The sequence below is a fragment of the Dipodomys ordii genome, unplaced genomic scaffold (genome assembly GCF_000151885.1).
Source record: "Dipodomys ordii isolate 6190 unplaced genomic scaffold, Dord_2.0 Scaffold77, whole genome shotgun sequence".
In the NCBI taxonomy this organism is placed as follows: domain Eukaryota; kingdom Metazoa; phylum Chordata; class Mammalia; order Rodentia; family Heteromyidae; genus Dipodomys; species Dipodomys ordii.
Genome location: NW_012267293.1, coordinates 5,278,065 through 5,300,034, shown reverse-complemented (window position 1 = coordinate 5,300,034; position 21,970 = coordinate 5,278,065). Strand labels below are relative to the sequence as shown.

At 48.3% G+C, this 21,970-nt stretch overlaps 1 protein-coding gene across 1 annotated transcript in view; it reads left to right on the top strand.

Annotated features, from left to right (window-relative positions):
* The window catches only part of Igf2r (insulin-like growth factor 2 receptor), a 76,650-nt gene that overhangs the window by 19,211 nt on the left and 35,469 nt on the right, over positions 1–21,970 (top strand). Inside the window, exons 6-19 of the mRNA XM_013024527.1 lie at positions 1,145–1,277; positions 2,672–2,801; positions 4,582–4,687; positions 5,769–5,931; positions 6,080–6,242; positions 7,089–7,192; positions 12,698–12,862; positions 13,896–14,036; positions 14,914–15,057; positions 16,603–16,740; positions 17,250–17,397; positions 17,913–18,090; positions 19,199–19,314; positions 19,657–19,825. Of these exons, the coding sequence (XP_012879981.1) occupies positions 1,145–1,277; positions 2,672–2,801; positions 4,582–4,687; positions 5,769–5,931; positions 6,080–6,242; positions 7,089–7,192; positions 12,698–12,862; positions 13,896–14,036; positions 14,914–15,057; positions 16,603–16,740; positions 17,250–17,397; positions 17,913–18,090; positions 19,199–19,314; positions 19,657–19,825 (1,998 nt within the window). The remainder of the gene's footprint in view (positions 1–1,144; positions 1,278–2,671; positions 2,802–4,581; positions 4,688–5,768; positions 5,932–6,079; positions 6,243–7,088; positions 7,193–12,697; positions 12,863–13,895; positions 14,037–14,913; positions 15,058–16,602; positions 16,741–17,249; positions 17,398–17,912; positions 18,091–19,198; positions 19,315–19,656; positions 19,826–21,970) is intronic.

The following is a 21,970-nucleotide window of genomic DNA, read 5'->3' as shown; positions in this document are numbered from 1 at the left end:
GGGGGCTATGCCAGAGCTCACAGTCTTTGTCTGAGAATCTGGTTGAATGCTTGTCCCGTTTGCTGACGTGGGGAACACTGGAGTGAGAGCATGTTTGGAGGAGAAATCAGAGTCCAGTTGTAAATGTTAAACCAGAATTGCTTTTGTGTGTCTGAGAGTGATGGTGGTTACAGCAAATGACAGCAGAGCCGCCTGTGCTGTACATCAGCCCTGAGAAACCATGAAGCTCATCCTCTCCTTCTGATACGTGGGGAAACTGAGGTAGTTTGCTCATCCATCGTTGCTCAGCAACAGAGCTTGAGCCTGAGCACCCTGTCTCGAGTCTGTGCTCATAAACGCAGATGTTCTGTTGGTTCCACAAGGCAGGAGTTACAGGGAAAGGTGAGAGCTAGAGTTCTTGGGCTAGGGTCACCAGTAGGGATTTAGGCCACATTCCACCAGGGCATCAAAGGGTACGTAGACAAGGGGGTGAGGTGTCCCGGGCCTGCTGTGGAGACCTGTGTTTAGCGAGCCAGAGGGATGCTGAGGAATGTTTGAGAAAGAACCTGCTGCGAGGTACTGCTGGGGGTCCAGGATGCAAGGGGCAGAGCTAGCTGTCCAAGGCAGGCCATGGTTGGAAACATGGCTGGTTCTTCAGACCAGATAAGGCTTGGAAGCCTGAACTATAAGCCTCGTCTGGCAGCTGTCAAAGTCCCCTGGCAGGTGTGGCCTTGATGGGGAAGAGACAGACACCCATCTGCTAGCATTCAGGAGGGCACTAGGGAGAGCAGGGAGTGAGGAAGAAGAGTTGGTGCATAGGGATGGATCAAGGAATTGAGCTTAAAGTTGCACAGATGTGAGGGTAGCAGTGGGGGATTCAGAGATGAGCATAGTGGTTGGTATTGTACCGGGAGAGGCGGGAAGAGGGGTGGTGCCCTGAGGAGGCAGGGGCAGAAGCGCAGCTTCGAGTAGGTGAGAACAGCACTAGAAACCATGGAGGATGGCACCCTTGTCCACCCTCTTCACGCGTCCTTAGTCCTCGGCACCATGGCCTGGAAGGCCACGGGAACAGCCCAGCGCTGTGTGGTATCAGCCTCAAGCTTGTCTGACCATGAGTCCCAGGGTGTGTGATGAAGGAAGGTTCTCTCTTCTCCTTCCCTCCCAGGTGCCTTGCTATGCATTCGACGCCGAGTTGAAGAAACACGATTTAAACCCGCTGATCAAGCTGAGCGGAGGCTACCTGGTGGATGACTCTGATCCCGACACTTCCCTGTTCATCAACGTGTGTAGAGACATAGGTGAGCGTGATGGGTGAGGGGCACGTAAGGCTGCCCTTCCTCTCCCGTCTTCGTTCTGTGTGGACAGCCGTGTTACTGGTTAGGTCGAACTTATTTCTAAATAGTTACAATAATAAATATACCCCTAAATGGCTCCCCAAACTAGCCAGAGACGAACTTCACTTAGATTTTTTGTGTGGTCCCTTTGTCAGGGACAGCCTTTGCCCTTCATTTTCAGTGGGTCAGTCATTCAAGGTTGGTGTTAAAGTTGAGTTCTCATGGAATATTGACTTCTGAAACAGGCTGTTTTGATTTGGAAAACATTTAGATTTCTGGTCTTTTATCCTCCTGAAGATTATCTGAATTCACTGGCCATTGTCTTACAAACATTACTTTTTCTTTCCCATGAGTAGCAGTTTTGGTTGAATTTGCTGCATTGGTTCTCAGAGTAGTGTTGATCTCCCTGGCTCCCCATTTTGTATTCACATCCTCTGCCCTGAAGTGACCTTGGATGTGACCCTGCTGCTTTCGTGGACAGTGGGCTGTGTGGCCAGGTGTCCATCTTTTGTTTGCAAGCACATGCCTTTCCTTTGCCTTTGGGAACCCAGGCGGTGTGACCCTGAGGGCCTGGGCGCAGCGGCACTGGGAGGGGGACCAAGGGGCCATCACGTGGGCCACAGGTTTGCTGCCCTGCTTATTGGCAGGTGACCCCCATGGCAGGAGGCAGGGGCATCCTCTCCCTCTGCCCGGGAAGAGGTGGCTAACCCCCACCCACAGGAGAGTTTCACCACTTCTGTGGCTGGGCATGTTTTGAGGTTCTGGATCCTTTTGTGGAGCATATGGCTAGGTAGGAGGAGGTATGGAGTGAGTCAGCCAGGGAGCCTGTGCATTAAGATGTAAGGGTCGGGAGAAGCACAGCTGCACTTGCCATAGCCGCCTGCTGTGGTTTGAAAGGTCTGGTGTATTCGGGATGCATTGCTGTGTTTCTGTCCTCTCTCCTCCAGCCTGTGAAAGCACACACCAGCCACTGTATCAGTGTACGGCTAGACAAGAAGTATAAGAGGGAGAGAGGGAGGGAGACAGAGAGTGGGAGCAAGATAGGCTAGACCAAAGTGAGTAGAAGAGGCTAGAACAAAGTTAGAGAAACTGTGTGTGTGTGTCTTTGTGTGTGTGTGTCTCTGTGTGTGTGTGTCTGTGTCTGATCTGTCCACTAGGGCCTATCATGGTCAGGCAGAGCAGTACTTCACATTTCCTCACCAATGCTTTAGAAGGGCTCACCTGGGCCTCTGGGTGGAGGTTGTGCACTTAACTGACTAAAAATCCAGTCATTTGTTTAGCAAGACCCTGGACCTCAGGATACACGTGGGGACTGTATCTGACACATCTGCTTGAATGTCACCTGCGATGTTTTCCAGACTCCCTCCGGGGCTCGAGCCCACAGCTGCATGCCTGTCCTACTGGTACTGCTGCCTGCCTGCTGAGAGGAAATGAGGGGTTTGACGTGGGCCAGCCTAAGGATGGGCTGAAGCTGGTGAGCAAGGACAGGTCAGTCATCGACCTCCACTGTGGTTTGCATTTTCAATCAACAAGGGGCTGGTTTAGGGACAAGGAAGGGGCTGGGAGCCGGAGGACAGGTGAGAGTGACTGGAGTCCGTGTGAATAGAATCTATGTTATATGCAGGGATGAAGATCTTACAGTGAAGCCAATTGCTTGCATAATTGATACATGCTAATAAAAATGGTTAAACTGACTTGTAGAGAAGAGCTTGGGGTCAGTCTGTGAACTTGCTTCTTTCCATATGCTTTTTTAAGGCCATCGGTGACAACTGAGTCTCATCAGACTTTTCTTGTTGCTCACTTTCTAGTCCTATGGTACCCGTGGGAGTAAATGCAGACGGTGGTCTAGGCCACATCCCAGGCCTCTGTTTGCTTTAGGAGGTAATCTCCCCTCAGGGGGCTTCTCATGGCTTTCATTCCCTAGGACCAGTCATGTCCTCCATAGAGGGCAGGAAACAGGACTGGCAGTGTGCTGGTTGTCCTCCAGGACGACCTTGTGCTTAGGTCCAGAGCACGAGCACCCCAGTTCACCCCAGTTCCCAGTGGAGAGCGGTTGCTTCTTTGACAGCTTTGTGCCTCCTCTGGCGAGAAGAAGGTTTCTTTTGTTATGTGTAGGTGATCATGTCCTGAACAGGTTTCCTCTTCTCCCTCCTGGAGCCTCTCATAGGCCTTGCTTTGCTTGGCTGTGGTCTGGAGCTGCTGCTGTGTTGGGGAGGCGTGAGGACTGATGTGCAGTGCACACTGCTGTTTTGTCTGCAGAGGACACTGCAGCATGGCCTAAGTTAAAAATGCTGGAATTTTCTATATACCCATCCATATTAATTTGCTCAAGCTGCATACTGTGGGGCTTAAGCCACAGAACTTTTATTCCTCACTGTCAGGTCACAAAAGTCTGAGACAAGGTGTCAGCTGGGTTGCTTTCTCCTGTGGCCGGTCCTGGGTCTTGTCTCTTGTCTTCCTTTGTGTCCTTGCTCTCATGTCTTCTTGTTAGAAAGACACCAGAATTGTTGGTATAGAACCCACTTGTCTAACTTTCTTTTTACTCTTAGAGTCCCCGACCCCTCGGGGCCACTGCTGCGGCATGTGGACCATGAGGCCGAGTGTTGGGAGTGACAGGCCGATGACTCAGATCTGGGCAGGCTGCCGGGGCTCTAGAGAAATGTGGGCCATGAAATGTGGGCAGCAATGTGTGCTGGACGGGGAGAAGAGGCAGGGCATCTATTTTTAGCACTTGTGTTTTGGTGCATGGGATGCTGGGCATATCCACAGCAAAGGCAGGGGTCCTCTGACTGGTGCTGACCCATCCTGGCAGGCCCTCGCCAGAGATCTCTGGGTGCTCAGGAGAGCCTGGCTGGTGCTGCTGGGCCGGCTGCTTGCAGCCTATGAGTAAACTTTTTGGCTTGCACAAAGTTGTTTCAAGAGGAAAAGATTGCAGCCTTGGGGACAGTAGTGCCCTTGGCCTGCTCTGCTCTGCTCTGCTCTCTCGGCTTTATGTCATTTATGAAAGTATTCTTTGAAAGCTCAAGCAGCTCCCCTTAGTCTTTTAAGTATTTTCAGTTTATACTCTGGCCATTTTATTTGACTTTTAACAATAGGTTGCTTTTAAGCTGTTTTCTAGAATGGAAATGGAAGTTGTTCTGTGCTGTCGCTGCTATAGTTTGTTTCTTCTGTCCTCTCCTGCGTCCCCATGCAGTACGTGCTCAGGATAGGATGTTAATTGGAACCTGCTGTATGTGTTTGTGATTCTCTCCATGTTCGGCTCCCACAGGCTTGTCCTGAGCTATGCGAGGGAAGGGCCAGGGCAGCTGGACTTCTGTGATGGCCACAGCCCCGCGGTGACGATCACGTTTTTGTGCCCTTCTGAGCGGAGGGAGGTGAGTGCTTTCCTCAGGGTGGCGGCAAAGCTGTAAGCTCAGCCCGAATCCCTCGTGTGACACACATCCGTGTTTCAGGCAGGCGGGCAGGGCCTGGGACTTGGTGGGAAGATGAAGCAAGCTTCCTGGAGAGCTCTGATCTCGGGCTCACTATGAGAGCTACTTGCTTCACACTGGGTAGTGTGTGTGTATTCTAGACAGTATTCTGTCTCACTGTAGACCCATGGTGGGCTAGAACTCAGAATTGTCCTGACTGATCTTCCAAGGGCTTGGATTACAGGCATGTACCACCAGTGCTGGCTGACCATGTACATGGGGTAGGAGGCATACCAAGGAAAGAAGGGACATGGTTTCTCTGGGAGACATCTGTGACCCCTTTCTAAGACTGGCCAGGTGTCAGTCACGTGGTGCCTGCCCTCAAAGCTGCTCTGAGCTGAGCATGGTGGTACACGCTTTTAACCCTAGCACTCTGGAGACGTTAAGAATTCAAGGATAGTCTGAGTTGCTTAATAAAACTCTACCCTAAAAAAAAAAAAACAAAACAACCCCATAACACTATACAAACCACAAAACAGAACGGGATAAAGCTGTTGTGGGTGAAGACACATTTAGTCATAAGCCTTCACTCCTCCATCTTGTGGTTTTTGCAGTTGAGGCTTTTGGTGTTTGCCCTTGGGGTGAGTCCTGGAGGGCGCTGGGAGGCTCTCAGTTCGGGAGAAGACCGCAGTGGCTCTCTCGGGCTGCCTGTGGGGTCATGATTCTCTGGGACCCTCACGTCAGGATACCTGCACTGGCTGAAGTGTGAGTGTTGCTGTGTAGGGAGTTAAAAGTAGAGGGAGAAAGTAGAGGCAGTTGTTCTAAGTCAGATGGAAAAAAAATTAAAGTTAAAATATGATAGAAGTTTTAAAAAAGGTAAAAGTAAGTTTCTATAAGTCATTTAATCATTGTGTCAAGTTTGATTCAAAAACCAAGAACAGAAAAATAAAAAAACCTAATCTGTCAGTGAGCTTTCCAAAGCATTGGGCACGTGCATTTAAGATGTTGTTTAGAACTCTTTGTCCACTCCTTTTGCCGCTGGTAGGGTACCATTCCCAAGCTCACTGCCAAGTCCAATTGCCGCTACGAGGTTGAGTGGATCACCGAGTACGCCTGCCACCGAGACTACCTGGAGAGCGGAACCTGCCTCCTGAACAGCGAGCAGCATGACATCGCCATCGACCTCAGACCCCTTGCCCAGCAGACCGGTGCGTGGTCCCTACTCTGCCTTGCTTCCGGCTGGGAGAGGCAGGGCCTCACTGGACTGGCAGACAGGGGTCAGGTTTGCCTTCAGGAGTGCCACGCTGTGTGTGCCTGTCCATGGAAGCCAGCTCTTCTTGTGTCTCACATCTGTAGGGTACTATGTTGCGGATGGAAAAGAATACACATTTTACATGAGTGTGTGTGGAAACACTGACGTCCAGATCTGCAATAACAAAGAGGCTGCAGTTTGCCAAGTGAAGAAGACTGATTCTACTCAAGTCAAAATATCAGGAAGACACCAGAACCAGACCCTCCGGTGTGTAAGCGCTGCCTCGTGGTTGTCACTTGTGTTGTGTGTGCAAAATTCCTCCTTTGGCTCTCTGAGCACCGGGAAGTTCGGGCCAGCACTCCTTCCGGTATGACTTGGGCAAGCTGACATTTGTTCCTAAACAGCTGGCTGCTTTTCCTGGTTTTATAAGAATGGGTCTGTTAGAACCATTGATTTTATAAGTCTATTGTTTGTAGGGAACTATGCCGTAGGAAATTTATGTAGTTTACAGTTGACATACTCTTGCATTTTTCCCCTAAGGCCTATTTATCTATTTATTTATTTAGCTGCTGGTACTGGAGCTTAAAGTCAGGGCCTCACGCTTGTTTTTTTCCATGCATGGATGGTGCTTTAAGTTCTTGTATTTAAAGCTTATATTTGTGAGGAATCTTGATTTTCTTTGGGCATTTTGAGAACCTGAAACCCTGTTAGCTATATATACAAGTTGAAAATAGCTCCTCAGTGCAGTTCTTGTGACCTAACTTGTTAATTCCATCAGAGAGCATTGTAGAGGTTTATTGTTGTCCAGGACCGTTGAGGTAGGAGGTGCTTTGGACAGCTGCTAGAAGGGATGTCTGGTTCCACGGCATTTGTTTACTTTGTATGAAATCCCAAATGGAGAGCAGGAGCGCCCTCCTCCTGGCCGCTCTGCTGGCACTCTGGATGACGGCGCTGGACATTGGAGACATGTTTCCTTACAACATTTGCCCAGCTACCTTGAGAGTTTGCTGTTTTGTGCCAGCATGCAGAAGGGTTCATAAGCAGTTTGTAAAACTTGAAGTTTCTATCTTGGTTCAACAAACTCCATTTGTATGTATATGCACACAAATCTAGGTACTCAGATGGAGACCTCACCTTGATATATTTTGGAGGCGATGAATGCAGCTCTGGCTTTCAGCGGATGAGTGTCATAAACTTCGAGTGCAATAAGACTGCAGGTGAGTGTGTGCTGGACCTGAACCCCTATACCCTGTGTTGAGGGTGTGTGTGTGTGTGTGTGTGTGTGTGTGTGTGTGTGTTTGTATGCATGTATGTGCATTTTATTGAAAGTAGAATGCAGAATGAAGCAGTCTGATGTTCTCCTTTGGACTTGGCCATCTCTAGTCCTTAGACTGAGTTTTTCTGTTGGCATAAGAGCTCCTCACTAGCCCTCACTCCTTCCACAGCACATACATCTTGTTTCTATTTTCCTCTGCTGTGTGTTTGTCTTGGGAACAGGTCTAGCCCTGCTGGCTAGGAGAGTTTCTGCCTTGAATTCTTCTGCACAGCTCCAGCCAGGGCAGATCTGGCAGAGGCGACTTTGCTTCTCTGGTGTACCTTCCTTCATGCCATCATTTGATTTCCTTCTCTCCCCTCTCCTTTTCCTCCCTCTCTCTCCTCCTTCCTCCTCCCTCTCCCCTCATTCCTCTCTCCTCTCTCCTATCTCCTATCTCCTTCTCTCCCATCTTTTCTTCTCTCCCTCCCTCCCCCCCCTTTCATTTTACAAGAAAAGTTTATGGTTCATGAGGCTGGTGGCTTTAGGCCCGTGTGGTACAGCAGCGACCCAGCCAGGGTTTGCTGTATGCCATGATTTTCGAACTAACCTGTCTTTGCAAAGTGATGGCTCTGTGGTAATGTTTAGACTTGAGGGTTGCAAGATGTCCTGGAAAATGCTGATTGAAGACATGGTGATTAGAAGTGGCTCTGAGGCATCAAGGTACTCGCTTGAAGATTTCCCACACACATGGCCACTGTTGAGAGGCGACTGGGTTCCTCGGCACCAGAAACCTGCTCTGTTCCTGGGTCCCAGGCTGTGCCCTGGCCCTGCTGATGTGCTTCTGAAGGCCTCTCCTTGGGAGCTTTCAGCGAGCTTTCAGCCTTGTCTGTGTTCCATGGGGCTCAGGCACAGGCGGCTGCCTCTCCTGAGGGTCTCTCTGGAGCTGCTGTTTGTTTTGTGTGTTCCTCTGGCAGAGCTTGGGCAGTTTGGTCTTTCCTACACAACTCATTGTGATCTGGGAGAGGCCGTATGACTGCACCAAGTGCAGAATGGGCTGAGGCAGCTCAGCCAGAGTCGGGGTACCCGCGGGCTACGTGTGACCTTGCAGGCTCTGGTTGGCAGTTGGCAGGGTCTGCTGGTACTGCTCAGTCCTCAGGAAGAAGCCTGTGTGGACTCCCTCTGTCTTTGGAGCTGGCGGCCTGGCTCTTCCTTATCACTCTCTCATCTACATTTTTTTAGTACCTGTTTGCTAAGGCCCTGGAAGGCCTGAGGGGTTGTGGAGGCAGATGGCCTTCAGGCATTCTGTAAACAGATGGGAGATAAGACTGTGGTGGCTGAAGCTTTTGCTCTGTGTTGCCCTTTACCCAGAGGGAGGCCTGAGGTCAGTAGGCTGGCTGCAGGGCAGCCTAAAGGAGCAGCTAGCCAGGTGCCTGGCTGGTTGCAGGGGCCAGGTCCAGGCCTTCAAAGGCATAGACTTGGGTAGCTGGGAGCAGGTCAGGGATTGGCTGATAAGACAAGGCTGAGTGTGAGCCTGCAAAGCTGAGTGGAGCAGTGTGGAGAAGCTTGTACCACGTTGGAACTGGCTCTGTCTGGAAGTGGCATGAATTCCCCAGCATTCTCAGTCTGGGTGGCAAGTGCTCCCCTCCTTCATTTGGTTGGACTATACAGTCTCCTTCCTCGGGTTCTCCACCATTCTCCCTTAATGGGAGACCACCTCCGAACTCTGAGTTCTGCCTTCCTCACTCATGACCCAGTGGGCACTGCTGTTGGGTGCCGGGCGGGGACCCAGCCCTGCTAGACGCCTGCCAGGCTGCCACACTATCACTTGGCTTCTGTGGTCTGAGCCCTGTTGTTTCATCCTGACCTGGGCCTGTCCTGGCTTCCTGTGGCCCTGTCTGCTGAGGGTCTGCTAACAACTGCGCTGTGCCAGTCTCATCTGGGGGTTGGCAAACGGAATGGTGACTGACCCAGCGGCAGCAGAGGGATGAGGGGGGCCTGACTGGGACACGAAGGAAACAGGCAGGCTGTGGACAGTGAACCATTACTCCCAGAAAGCTGTAGCCACCACTTAAGGTTTGAACCATTCCAGAGGCGGTTTTTCCTTTTCATTATGGAAGTTTCTAGACGTGTAGAGCAGTGGCATTTATATGGCCACTTCTCTTAACAAGCATTGTTTTCCCATGCTCACTTCCTGTACACCCTATGTCATCTATGGCTCGAGCCATAGATGTGACCTCGGCTCCCTTGCAGAACCTGATAAGCACTGAGTGTGTTACTGTGCTGGTCTCATTGTGGCTGGAACAGAGGCTCACCCAGAGAAAACGTCCATATGAAATTTTTTTTTTTTTTTTGGTTGGTCATGGGGGCTGAACTCTGGGCCTGGGTGCTGTCCCTCAGCTCTTCAGCTCTAGGCTAGCGTGCTACCATTAGAGCTACAGTGCCACTTCTGGCCTTTTCTGCTTATGTGGTGTTGAGGAATCGAACCCAGGGCCTCATGCATGCAAGGCAAGCACTTTACCACTGAGCCACCTTCCCAGCCCCCATGTGAGTATTGAGCTTCCTCTCAGGCAGGGGTTGATAGGAAACTAATCCTAACCCCTTTCTGCTCTGTGATTCAGCACTCTAAACTTCTGAACGTACTAGTTACTATAATATTATTTTACTTTTTTCTTTTTTGCCTGTCCTGGGGTTTAAACTCAGGGCCTGGGCACTGCCCCTGAGCTTCTTTTTTGCTCAAGGCTAGCACTCTACCACTTGAGCTACAGCATCACTTCTGGCATTTTTCTGCATATTTTGTACTGAGGAATTAAACTCAGGGCTTCATGCATGCTAGGCAAGTACTCTACCACTAAAACACATTTCTCAGCCCTATTTTACTATTTTATTCAAGTTTAAATTTAGAATTTTCAGATGGAAGTTTTTTTGGCAGAGTTTGTATTTATTGGGTAAGTGTACTAGTAGTGTGTTATTAAATATGAATGGGAAACTGGCTCTGTGATAAACATAATATAGTATATTAAAGTTGTATTTCAGACTCATACGTTGTCAAGACTCAAAGGTACATACATACATCATTTGGACCTTGATAGTTTTTTGCTGTTTGTTTCAATAATCTAGTTTGCTGTAAAGTATGGCCTTATTTTTCATGATCCTGTCCAAAAAGAACTTGGGATAAATTTTGGGAACAGTAGAGTATATTAGGATAGGCTAAAAGAAGAACCCACCCACAACTCTAGCTTGCTCGGAGCATGCATAGTGTGGGTTGCTGGGGCCGGGATCTGGTGGGTGCTCCACTCCATGTGGTCGTTCAAGGAATCCTGCCTTTTCTGTACTTTTGTACTTCTATCAACCAAAGTCTATGCTGACTTGGAATAGCATTGTCTTTTAAACAATGGGGCAAGAATTGAATCATTTGACTTTACAGGCTGAGGAAACTGGAAAGTGGAGTTTCACAGTGTACCTAGCCAGAAAATGAGGTGATTTGGTCAAAAGCAGCATTGTCTTTGATACAGAGGACTGGAGGAATGAATGCTGCCCCTGCTCCTTGGCAGAGAGCTCTGTGATTTCATTAGAAAAGTCCCTTCCTCTTTTGCTAGTCACAAGACCCAGAACATAGGAGCCCACGTACATGTGTACTGTCATAAAATGGAGCCTGGGAGCCAGGCTGGTGTCTTTGGGGCCGTGCATGAGGCAGAGATGGGGAAAAGCTCCCACTGGTCATGTTGATGAGTGCACAAGACCCTCAGACTCCAGGAAGAAAGAGGACAGAGCCACCATACTTAAATGTTGGTGAGAGTGGCCTCATTCCATTCTGCTCAGCTCCTTTGAAGCCTAAGAAGACAGCATGCGTCCCTGCAGATGGTTTCGTTCAGGTGCAGAATCAGGTAAATTGGAAGAGTTCTAGAACTATTTCTGGCTGCAGAACAATTGTAACATGAACTTATCTGATAAAGAAACCCTGTGGATGCTTAGATTATAGAAACTAAGCTTTTCCATTTGTGATCTGCTTAGCTGACTTAAGCTGTGAATCTCATGCTGGATTCAACCACGGGGAAGCTGAGGGCAAGTTGGAAAGAGACAAGTGACAGAGCTACTGAGCTAGTGCCGTGCAGAGGTCCACCTAGAGAGAGCAGTGCTGCTGAGCCCTGGACTTTGCCCAGGAAAGGACGCAAGAGTCATACTTCTCTTGAGGCTGAAGGTAGTTATGAAATACAAAACCAACCAGCCACCTGGAAACACATTATAAAAGAGACGCTCCCCCTCTCCCACCCTTACAATGGGGAGGTCTTGCCTTGTGGTTTTAAGCTTGGGTCTTGGACCACACCGTAAGGGTTTGATTTTGGCTCCCCCTCCTTTCTCACCACAGGTGAGTTATTTAGCCATTCTAAATCCATATGGTGAGGCTAAAATCATCCTTACGCCTTTGGGCTTTGAGGATAATCTGCTAATAGGTGGAAGTTTCACGGTCTGTCTCAGCACAGCTGGCCTTGATATGGTTGAAAGCACCACTTAGCCATTGTTAGAAAAGTTGTAGAATGCAGCGTTGAGTAGAAATTATAACTTTGCCCTTGGAACACAACCTTCTCCTTTCCTTAGACCATGAGACAGCTCAGGACACCAAACCTCACTGAGGAAAACAGACAGGTGTGAGGTCCAGGCAAAGATGAGGAAACAGTTCATGGTTGAAAAATGGGGATTCCTCTGCCCGCGGCCACCACTGGCAAGGCAAGGGTGGGGTGGGCTTCCAGGCGGTGAGCTGCGCGGAACCTGGCTGCAGATCCCGGCTTTGGGAAGGAGGGGAGCTGCTGCCTGGCCCTGGTGAGCAGGTGGGGAATCTGTGGGTGGTGCTGGAGGAGTAACTGTTGATCCCAGTGACCAGGGACATTACAGCCCCGTGTACTGGTGGGGACACAGGGACGTTGGTAGCACCCAGCTGTGTCTGTGGCCTGGCAGGTTTGGTATAGCATTCTATTACAATTCAGCTGGAACTGCTGTAGGAGAGCTCTGTCTTGTCACTACTGTTGAAGGCCTGAGCCCCGGGAAACTTGGTCTTATTCACGATCATTTCATCAGTCCAGGACACTCTGGGAACTGGACCTCCAGTCTCACTCAGAGACCTTGTCGAGCCTCTTTTCTTGCAGTCTGGAGCAGCAGAGGTTGCTGTTGGCCATGTGCCTCTTGTTCTCTTTGCATCTCTTTGGTGCATTGTAAACAGCTTTCTGTGAGGCCCGCATGGTGCTGCTTTACCAAGATGAAAGGGATGTAGGCTTCGAGCCAGGGCTATGTGTGAGTGTCTGGAGCTTGATGATCGTCACTCTAATCCCCGATCCTATGTCTCTAGGGTCTCCAGGCATGAATGTTCACTGGACACATGGCATTGGGCTTGGTATTGGTTTCTTTCCTTGCTTCTCAGCCCTTCTGTTGGTTTGAGTCACGCAGAAGTTCTTTTCCTCTTACCGTTGTTCAGGTAATGAAGGGAGAGGAGGACCTGTATTCACAGGGGAGGTAGACTGCACCTACTTCTTCACATGGGACACGACGTACGCCTGTGTCAAAGAGAAGGAAGACCTCCTCTGCGGTTCCAGTGACGGGAAGAAGCGCTACGACCTGTCTGTGCTGGCCCGCCACTCAGGTATCGTATTACACCCTACGTGCACCTTGCCCCGGGTTCATAGGACAGCTGCCCCTGAGTAGTTTAGTACTGCCACTGGTTATAGACGGCATCTAATTGTGTCATGGCCCTTTTTCTCTGCTTTCTTATGACAATACACATTGGAAGGAACACTGAATTGAGAGGTGTACTGAGACGCACATTGTCATTTTCTGATTGAGTTACCATGGCCCATCTTAGAGTTTAATGAGAACTTCCTGGACTTCCTGGGTATCATTTCTTGTGCTTTGTGTTTAGAAACTTAGGGGAAGCTATTGGTGCCCACCCTGTCCTGTGGCATTTCTTCAGGCTTTCAGCAGGGAGTAGCCGTGTAGTTCTCCCAAAAGCACCGGGTCAGCACTGGCCAGCTGCGGTTTTTGCCTTCTGAATGCCCTGCCTGCAAACATGATTCAGTAGGAATGTGCCTTTAGCTCTGTCTTCCCTTCCGTACAGTTCCAGTCTGGCCACCCACGCCTGTTTGTAGGATGACACTTATGCTTTGCATCATCCCTTGCTTGTCGTCCCTGCATGTCCTCAGCCTATGGCATATATTCTCTTGATACCAATCAGCATCTGTTCTCTCCAGTGGGCCTTAGCCTTCCGCCATACATGCCCTGCTTACCTTCTGTGGCTCTAAGCCTGTGTTTTGCTCACAGCTGGCATGTGCCTAAGAAGCCATAGGTTTCTCAGCACAAGCCTTGGCTGGACCTGAAGCTCTGTGCATTGAGCCACTGGCTTGGTGTTAAGACAGGGACTGGCTTTCTGATGTGGCTTTCGGTCTCTGATTTCATGCTGTGAGATCTGGGACTCATAGTAAGTCTGTCAGGGCAGGGCTGGTTCTGGTTGCCTTCAGTGAAGAAGCTGGGACTTTGTCACTCTGTCTTTAGGCCTTTTCAGAAACTCAGGTGCCAGGATTTCCTGGTCGAGGGCTCAGGACCTTTGGCTCAGTCACCACTTACAGTGTGACCCACAGGGAAAGAACTCATTGTTAAGGAACTTCTATTTCTGGTTACAGAATCAGAGCAGAACTGGGAGGCTGTGGATGGAAGCCAGACAGAAACAGAAAAGAAGTATTTTTTCATTAATGTCTGTCACCGAGTGCTGCGGGAGGGCAAGGCCAGAAGCTGTCCTGAGGATGCAGCAGTGTGCGCCGTGGGTGAGTTGTAGCCGGAGGCAGACGGGAATGACCCTGTCCCCAAGGCAGGGGAGGGTGGAGTCCGCCTTCTCTGTGGAGTGACGTAGGGAGCCTCCTGTGGTTCTGGGCCTCCTTTTTCTGGATTCGCACAACTTGTCCATGGCTGCTGTTAACGTCTGTGATCCTAAGGTTGACCAGGGCCACCTGATGTTGGCCGCAGCCATAACTGGGGACAGAAAGAACCATGCTGGAAGACACACGACCGGTGGCCAGTGCCTGTGTAAAGTTAGCTTTTAGCAGAAGCTGTGCCGTTGTTTTGGTCCTGTAGCTGTGACACAGAGGCAGCTCAGTCTGAGAGAGGTTCAGTGGCTTTGGCATTCATCACCCTGAAGATGCCAGATGGTGAGAATCTACTAGAAACATTTGAGAAAGAATTATGAGGCCCTGATGGGTTTGAGGAATTACCTCTGTTTAGAACCAGTGGTACATTCTTTAAAAGCAGGTACCAGCATGGCACGTGTTAAGAAGGGAATTTGGAAAGCAACTGAATCAAGAATTCAGTGGCCATCTGTGTGGATCATCAGACAGGTTTAGTAAGTTTCTGCTTCATCAAGAACAAAACCCAACCTTTGCTGTGCTCCCCTAAGGTTGACCAGGCCCACCTGATGTTGGCCAAGGCCCAGAGACAGGCCTCATATGTCCTTGGAGTTCTTATGTCACTGTTAACTACCCAAGGAAAACTGCTTCTGTCACAGCCAGGTTAGGTGGGCAGGAGAAGGAGCCATGATGCACCTGCTGGGTTTTGTCTCATTTGTAGTTCTTTGTTCATGTCATGATGAGTTTTCCCTCTGTGTCTTCCACCACCCATGCCCCCTCCCCACTTTGTTTCTTTTTCCAGATAAGACTGGAAGCAAAAACCTGGGAAAATTTGTCTCTTCTCCTACAAAAGAGAAAGGAAACATGCGGCTCTCTTATTCAGATGGTGATGATTGTGCTGATGGCAAAAAAATAACAACCAACATCACGCTTGTGTGCAAGCCAGGTAAACGTTACGGAAGAACGCCGTGTGACGGTGACTCCCGCCAGGCACACGAGGGCACTGCTCCTTCCTATTTCTCAGCTCCCCACGCATCTACACAGAGATGAGTGCATAGAGAGCAGCAGGGCGCAGCACTTCAGGCTCTAGAGGCAGGTCAGTTGGACTTGTGCCACAAATGGAGAAGCCATATGGAATCAACAGGGAGTTATGCTTTACCAAGCAAAGTTGCGTATCTCACACACAGTGTTCTGTTCTTAGGACTGATACAGACTCAGTAGCGCAGGGAAATCATAGATTGTTTTTTTTTGATTTGGCCTTTAACATCTGTTTACACATTTGTTCGACTACAGAAATATTTTCTAATATCTGGTGACACAAAATAAACTGCTTTCTCAAGATCTGTAGACTCCAGACTGTAAACTAGGCGTGAAGCATGAATTAGCCTCAGAAAAGTATTTAGCAGCACAAGCTCCGACTATTAAACTTTAATTGGTACCTGGGAATGTCATGCTTTAAATCCCAAATAAGGAAATAAAAACAACAGAAAACAAAACACCACCCTCAATTTGTTTGTTTTGATATCTGGAGTTTTAACAGAGAAATCAAGAATGTAAACAACCAATAGTATTGTAAATTACTGTTTGTCAAGAAAGTTTATGTCCAGTATTACATGAAAATAGCTGTGTGGAGGAAGAGACCCATTTTGCAGAAAACACAATTTCCCCAGGATCACAGTAGAAAAAAGCATTATGTAGTATTCCTAGATCAATCCCTGGTTTTCCCTCTGTGCTTCCTTTCACCTTTCTTTAGGAGTACAGTATTCTTGTTTCTACTGGGTCGTGGTCTCGCTTTCAATCTCGCATTTTAATACTCCTTGTAATGAGCACTGTGCTTCACAGTTCTATTTCTAGTTGTTAGGGATTTTCTTGATGACGTGGTATAGCTTTACTGTGTTTAAATGTTTTCCCTATTGTTGGATTGGTAACGTTTCCAGGATTGGGAATTCTAACTGCATATCCTCTCTCCACCTCCCACTGAACTATTTCCTTTAAATACATTCCCAGCTGTGGGAGAAGCCAAAGGTTAGGACTATTTTTACTTGTTCGTTGTATTGTGGTTAAGTATACAGAGCAGAACATTTACCATTTTAATCACTTTTTAAAACTGTGGGAAAGTATTTATTACAGAAATTTGCCATCCTAATCATCATGTTCAAGTGTAGTTTGGTGACTTTAAGTACATCATTCCCTTTCTTTTGCACCCACCGCCATCATGTATCTCTACAACGTGTCTTTCCAAATTGGTACTTGGTGCCTATTAAACACTCTACCCCCCCCCCCCCCCCCCTGATGCTGGTAGCCTCCAGCTGCCTTCTGCCTATGAATCCAGCCGCTCAGGCGCCTCCTGTCGCCTGAATCAAAAGACTGACCCTCCGTGTGTCACACCCCCTTCCAGCCATCCTCAAGTGGATGAATGTAACAGAGCAAGAGTAAGGGAAGGTTTTTCAGAACAGATTAGTGACTGGTTTTTTTCCCCCCTCATCTGCAGGTGATCTAGAAAGTGCTCCAGTGTTGAGGACTTCGGAGGATAGTGGTTGCTTTTACGAGTTCGAGTGGTACACCGCTGCTGCCTGTGTACGGTCGAAGACAGAAGGCGAGAACTGCACGGTTGTGGATGCCCAGGCAGGTGGGTGTCTGTAGTGCCTCTGCGGTGCCTTAGATCAACAGAGGGTTTTTTCCCTAAACCCTTTCTGTGAGTGCCTTAGTGATGTAGATAATGCTGTTAATTCCAAACACCCAGTGTTTATTAAAGATCTATTAAAGATCCCATCTTCAGTGCATGTGTGATTGGATATGCCAGAACACTGCCCAAGGGTTTGACTCATGCTTGAAAGGCTCTGGCCCTTAGCCCAGAAACTTACTTAGCCTTTACAAGAAGGCTGTTGGACAGTGCTTATCTGACTTACACATATGGGAAGTTTATGGGGTTTTGAGTAGGGCTGCAGGTTAATGGAGTAGAATACAGGACTGTGGTGTTGACTCCCTCTTCAGGGGAAATGCTAGTCACTGCCCCCGTACGCGGGAGGTGGGGGGTGGGAGGGAGTGTTGACTTCTTCCCTTTCAGTGTCTCCTGCCCTAGGAAGAATTGACTGAGTTTTGACTGGCCTTATATTCTTGTGTTATTTTTATTCTTAGGGTTTTCTTTTGATTTGTCACCTCTCACAAAGAAAAACGGTGCCTACAGAGTTGACACAGAGAAATACGACTTCTATATAAATGTTTGTGGTGCGGTGTCTGTGGAGTCATGTCAGGCAGACTCTGGGGCCTGCCAGGTAGCCAAAAGGCAAGTGACTTCTCACTGTGAGTTTGGTCTTCAGCATGTGCTCCCATGTATTTCATTCAGGGGTAGCTATGTTCTCTCCTAACATCATGGCTAACACTGAAAAGACATAGCTAGACAATTTCAGGATGCCAGGAGTTTAACTTCCTGGAGAAGAAGCAAACCATGTGCTCGAGAGCGAGGAGGTGGTCAGGGTTCTCCACTTCCGTGTTTTGTGCTTTTCAGTTCTTGAGTGTTCATGTATTTGTTCAGCTGTATAGCATCAGGTTAATAAAGTGAGTCATTGGTGAAGCCAGCAGTGTGGGGAGAAGGTTTGGGTCCTGGCGGCGAGTGCAGAAAGCCCTCTTCCCCTGCAGTTAGAGATCTTTCTGTGGGATCCCTATGGGCTGTAGCCCAGGTCTTGGCCATTTGTGGGTGCATCCCCAGGACCCCCCAACTTAGTGGCGCTTCTCGCCACATGTGTCCTTGGAGAGCTTTGCACTGGGGGTTTCCTGAGAGACCGCTGTGTGTTATTTCAGTGATAGGAAATCTTGGAACTTGGGGCTGAGCAATGCGAAGCTTTCGTACTATGATGGGATGATCCAGTTGAACTACAGGGATGGCACCCCCTATAACAACGAAAAGCACACACCGAGAGCCACACTCATCACTTTCCTTTGTGACCGCGATGCTGGAGTGGGCTTTCCCGAATATCAGGTAGGGATGGGACAGCACGGTTTCACCCGGGTATAGACGGGCTTGGTGTGGAACCCTTATTTAGAAGCAGAGCTATGATTTAGTCTGATTGTTTTTTTTTTTTTTTTTGGTGGGGGGACAAATCATTACTTTACTTATTCCCCTTAGTTTTTCCTGGGTGCATGTGCAGTGCTTATTTGTTACTGTTACACTGTTATTTGAAGGGCTGTACACCTCTGTGGAGTCCACAGACCTGTTGATACTGGGTGCAAAATAAAAGCATAGAAAATCATCTTCTATTTCCACCTAATCAAGACCACATTGCCATCTTAATTTGTTTTCAGTACAGTGAGAGGAAATGGAGAAAGTAAACCTCCTGTCAGGCAATTCTCATCTAACATGATGTCTTTGTTCCTTTTTGAATGCTGTTTCTTTTTCTTTTTTTTTTTTTGGTCGGTTGTGGGGCTTGAACTCTGGGTTTAGGCGCTGTCCCTGTGCTCTTCAGCTCAAGGCTAGCGCTCTACCGCTTGAGCCACAACGCCACTTCCAGTTTTCTGGTGGTTTATTGGAGATAAGAGTCTCACAGACTTTCCTGCCCAGGCTGGCTTTGAACCATGAGTCTCAGATCTCAGCCTCCTGAGTAGCTAGGATTACAGGCGTGAGCCACCGGCGCCTGGCTTGAATGCTGTTTCTTTTCTTTTTTTTTTTTTTAGCAGTTTCCTTTTTTCTCTGCTCTGTTAGCCAGCTCTCTGCCACTATTTTATATATAACACCTCTGCTTGAGGTAATCAATGCTTACAGAAGGTTGATTTGCCTCTGTGTTGGCGGCTTCATTCTGTGATTGGCTCTGGAGAGGCAGCACAGCAGGGCAGCACGTGATGGTGGGGAACTTTCCTTTCATGGCCAGGAAGGGCAGCAGAGAGCTGGGGAGAGGCTTGGGTCACTTGGCTCTGGAACACATCTCCAGTGACTTAAAGACCTCTCACCTCTGCTCCATCTCCTAAAGGCTCCACCCTGTCCCAGTGGCACTGAGAGGGAGACCAAGACTTTACTATGTGGGCCTCTGAGGGACACTCTGGATGCAGACTAACTAGTCCACTTGTTCCTGTTTCTTCCTTGTCACCCTTAGGAAGAGGATAACTCTACCTACAACTTCCGGTGGTATACCAGTTATGCCTGCCCGGAGGAGCCCCTGGAGTGTGTGGTGACTGACCCCTCCACTATGGAGCAATATGATCTCTCCAGGTGAGCAAAGTCAGCCGGTCCTGGTCCTTGGTGCGATGTGGTGGGCATGTGCTTGATGTTGATGGGGATTGCATTGGTGCTGGGAGAGCTGGGTCAGGATGGAGAGGTGGACAGAGAGGGCATCACAGGCCTGGTGTGGCAGTGTTTGTGATAGCAACTGTTCTTTACCATGAGGAGGCTTCGTCTGTACCTTCATTAAAACCATGGCTTGCTGCAAGGTGGGAGGGTGTGTGAAGGGCCAGTGTCCTGAGCACTTCTGTGATGTGCTTACCTTGGTGCCTTTATTTCTTTACTGGTTACCAGTATGAAAAGTTAAAAGCATATTCTGCTTTGAAATTTTAGTCTCGTGAAGTCTGAAGGTAGCCATGGAGGGAACTGGTATGCCATGGACAACGCCCGGGAACATGTCACATGGAGGAAGTATTACATCAACGTGTGTCGGCCCCTCAATCCTGTCCGGGGCTGTGACCGATATGCGTCGGCTTGCCAGATAAAGTACGAAAACGATCAGGTGAGTCTGCTCAGCGTCTGTCTCTCCTTCCTGCCAGACACATGGCTTTGTGGGTAGAGTGTGACCCTGTGAGCTTGGGGCCTCTGGGCACATATATTAGGCCAATGCAGCTGTGTATCACACTGGAGTCTGTTCAGATTTAGGATGGAAGGAAATACCACTGTGTCAGCCACTTAAGTAAAGAAGGAGTTCTCAGTAATTACCTTAGCCCAAGTTTATCTGATGTGGCACATGGTGGTAGAAAAGTTTTTGCTTTCCAAAGCTCTTGTGGTTACTAGGGAAGAGTGGGTAGGAAGAGGTACTGTGGATGAGCTGGCTTTGAGTGTTAATGTTGTCTGGGGTGCTGAGCTATGAACTTTGCCTGTGTCCTTATGGTGCCAGATCATGGTAAATCTTAAAAATGCACGTGTGCTCCAGAGTTGGCTTCTTAAAAATGGGTGCCAGGAATGTATTATGTCTTGATCCATGCGAATGGCACACTCTGGTGGCTCTGGACTGAGTTCTCCATGTGAGTGTCCACCTGTGCATGTCATGGTACAGCCATTCTCACAGTGCTGACATTTTCTGCTGTTGAAAACCATAAGTGGCCAGGATGCACATACCTAGTTGAACTGGAATCAGATGACACTCTGCCTCATACAGAAATGACCCGAGGGTGGGGTGGGGTGGGCATATCAAGAAGCTCCAGCTCTCTGGGTTCAGTTGGATTAGGGTCTGAGTCCAAAGTTCTGGCACCTATTGGTGGCACAGTCTCAGGGAAGTTATTTCTCAGCCTCATTTTCCCTTTTATAAAATAAAGAAGATGGAATCTATTAGCATGCGTTGTTTTCAGGATTTAAGACTGATTTACATGAGCTCTGTGTACGTATTTCATAGTTTGTTTAGGAGCACTGGTTCAGTATCTGTAAAACGCTAGTGATAACTTCATAGGATGTAACCACCAGACTGTAAGTTACATGAGCTGTGTCATACACTATACCATTGATGTCTGTGGATAGGAGATAGCTATTGAGGAAAAACCATGAATGCTCAGGATGATAAACTCAGAATTCTGAATTATTCAAATTTACCTGTACCCTATGTGTGTCTGATCAGTCATCACCTGAGCTGCATGAAGTTGGCTACATTATGGATACAGAATCACTGTAGCACACAGTTACTACTGCTCACCAAACCTAGATCTTGGTTCTTGCTATTGCTTATCTCAAATATAGCAGATGCCTAATTCAGTTTTCCTACAAAGCACTCAACATCTGCCAAATACATACCGTGATTGTACATATCTGAACCCTTATTACTGAAATGTGTTACATGGTCTTTTTGGCTTGAGAGATTTGCCATAACTCTTACCTTGCTTTTTGGGCACTTTTTTTTTTTTTCCCCGAGGTAAGGCAGATTTTCACAAAACGAGCAGCAAGGAAACTTAGCAGATCCTGCAATTTCAGCACAGCTGGTGCTAATGTGGGACTGTCTGAGAGTGTCTGCCCATCACTGAGTTGTATAACACAGGAATTTAAAATTTTGGGTTTTGAATTTTTTTATTATCTGTGTTTGTTGTTCCTATAAAGGTGATACACAGAGGGGTTACAGTTACATAAGTCAGGTAAAGAGTGCATTTCTTTTTGGGCAATGTCCCCCCTGTCTCCCCTCCCTGTTTTTCCCTCCACAAGTTGTATAGTTCATTTTCAACATAGTGTCCAGTGCGTATCACTGCTGCATTTGTTTAGCCTTTGTCCCTCCATTTCTGTGCCCCCGGCCTTACCTTTCCAAAGACAGATACATGAACAGGCAAGACAAAAAGAAAAAAAGCAGCAACAAAGAAAAAACTTCATTTTTATTTCCTGGAGTTCATTTTGATAAATGCTATTTTATATAATCAGATGCATGTAGGCATTGCACCCTTGTTTTCCTCTCCTAAGAATATGTCCACTTTTGATTTAAAATTTTTGTTGTTGTTGTTATTATTATTTTTTTTTGCCGGTCCTGGGCTTGAACTCTGGGCCTGGGCACTGGCCCTGAGCTCTTCAGCTCAAGGTGAGCACTCTACCATTTGAGCCACAGCACCACTTCTGGCTTTTTCTGCTTATGTGGTGCTGAGGAATTGAACCCAGGGCCTCATGCATGCAAGGCAAGCGCTCTACCACT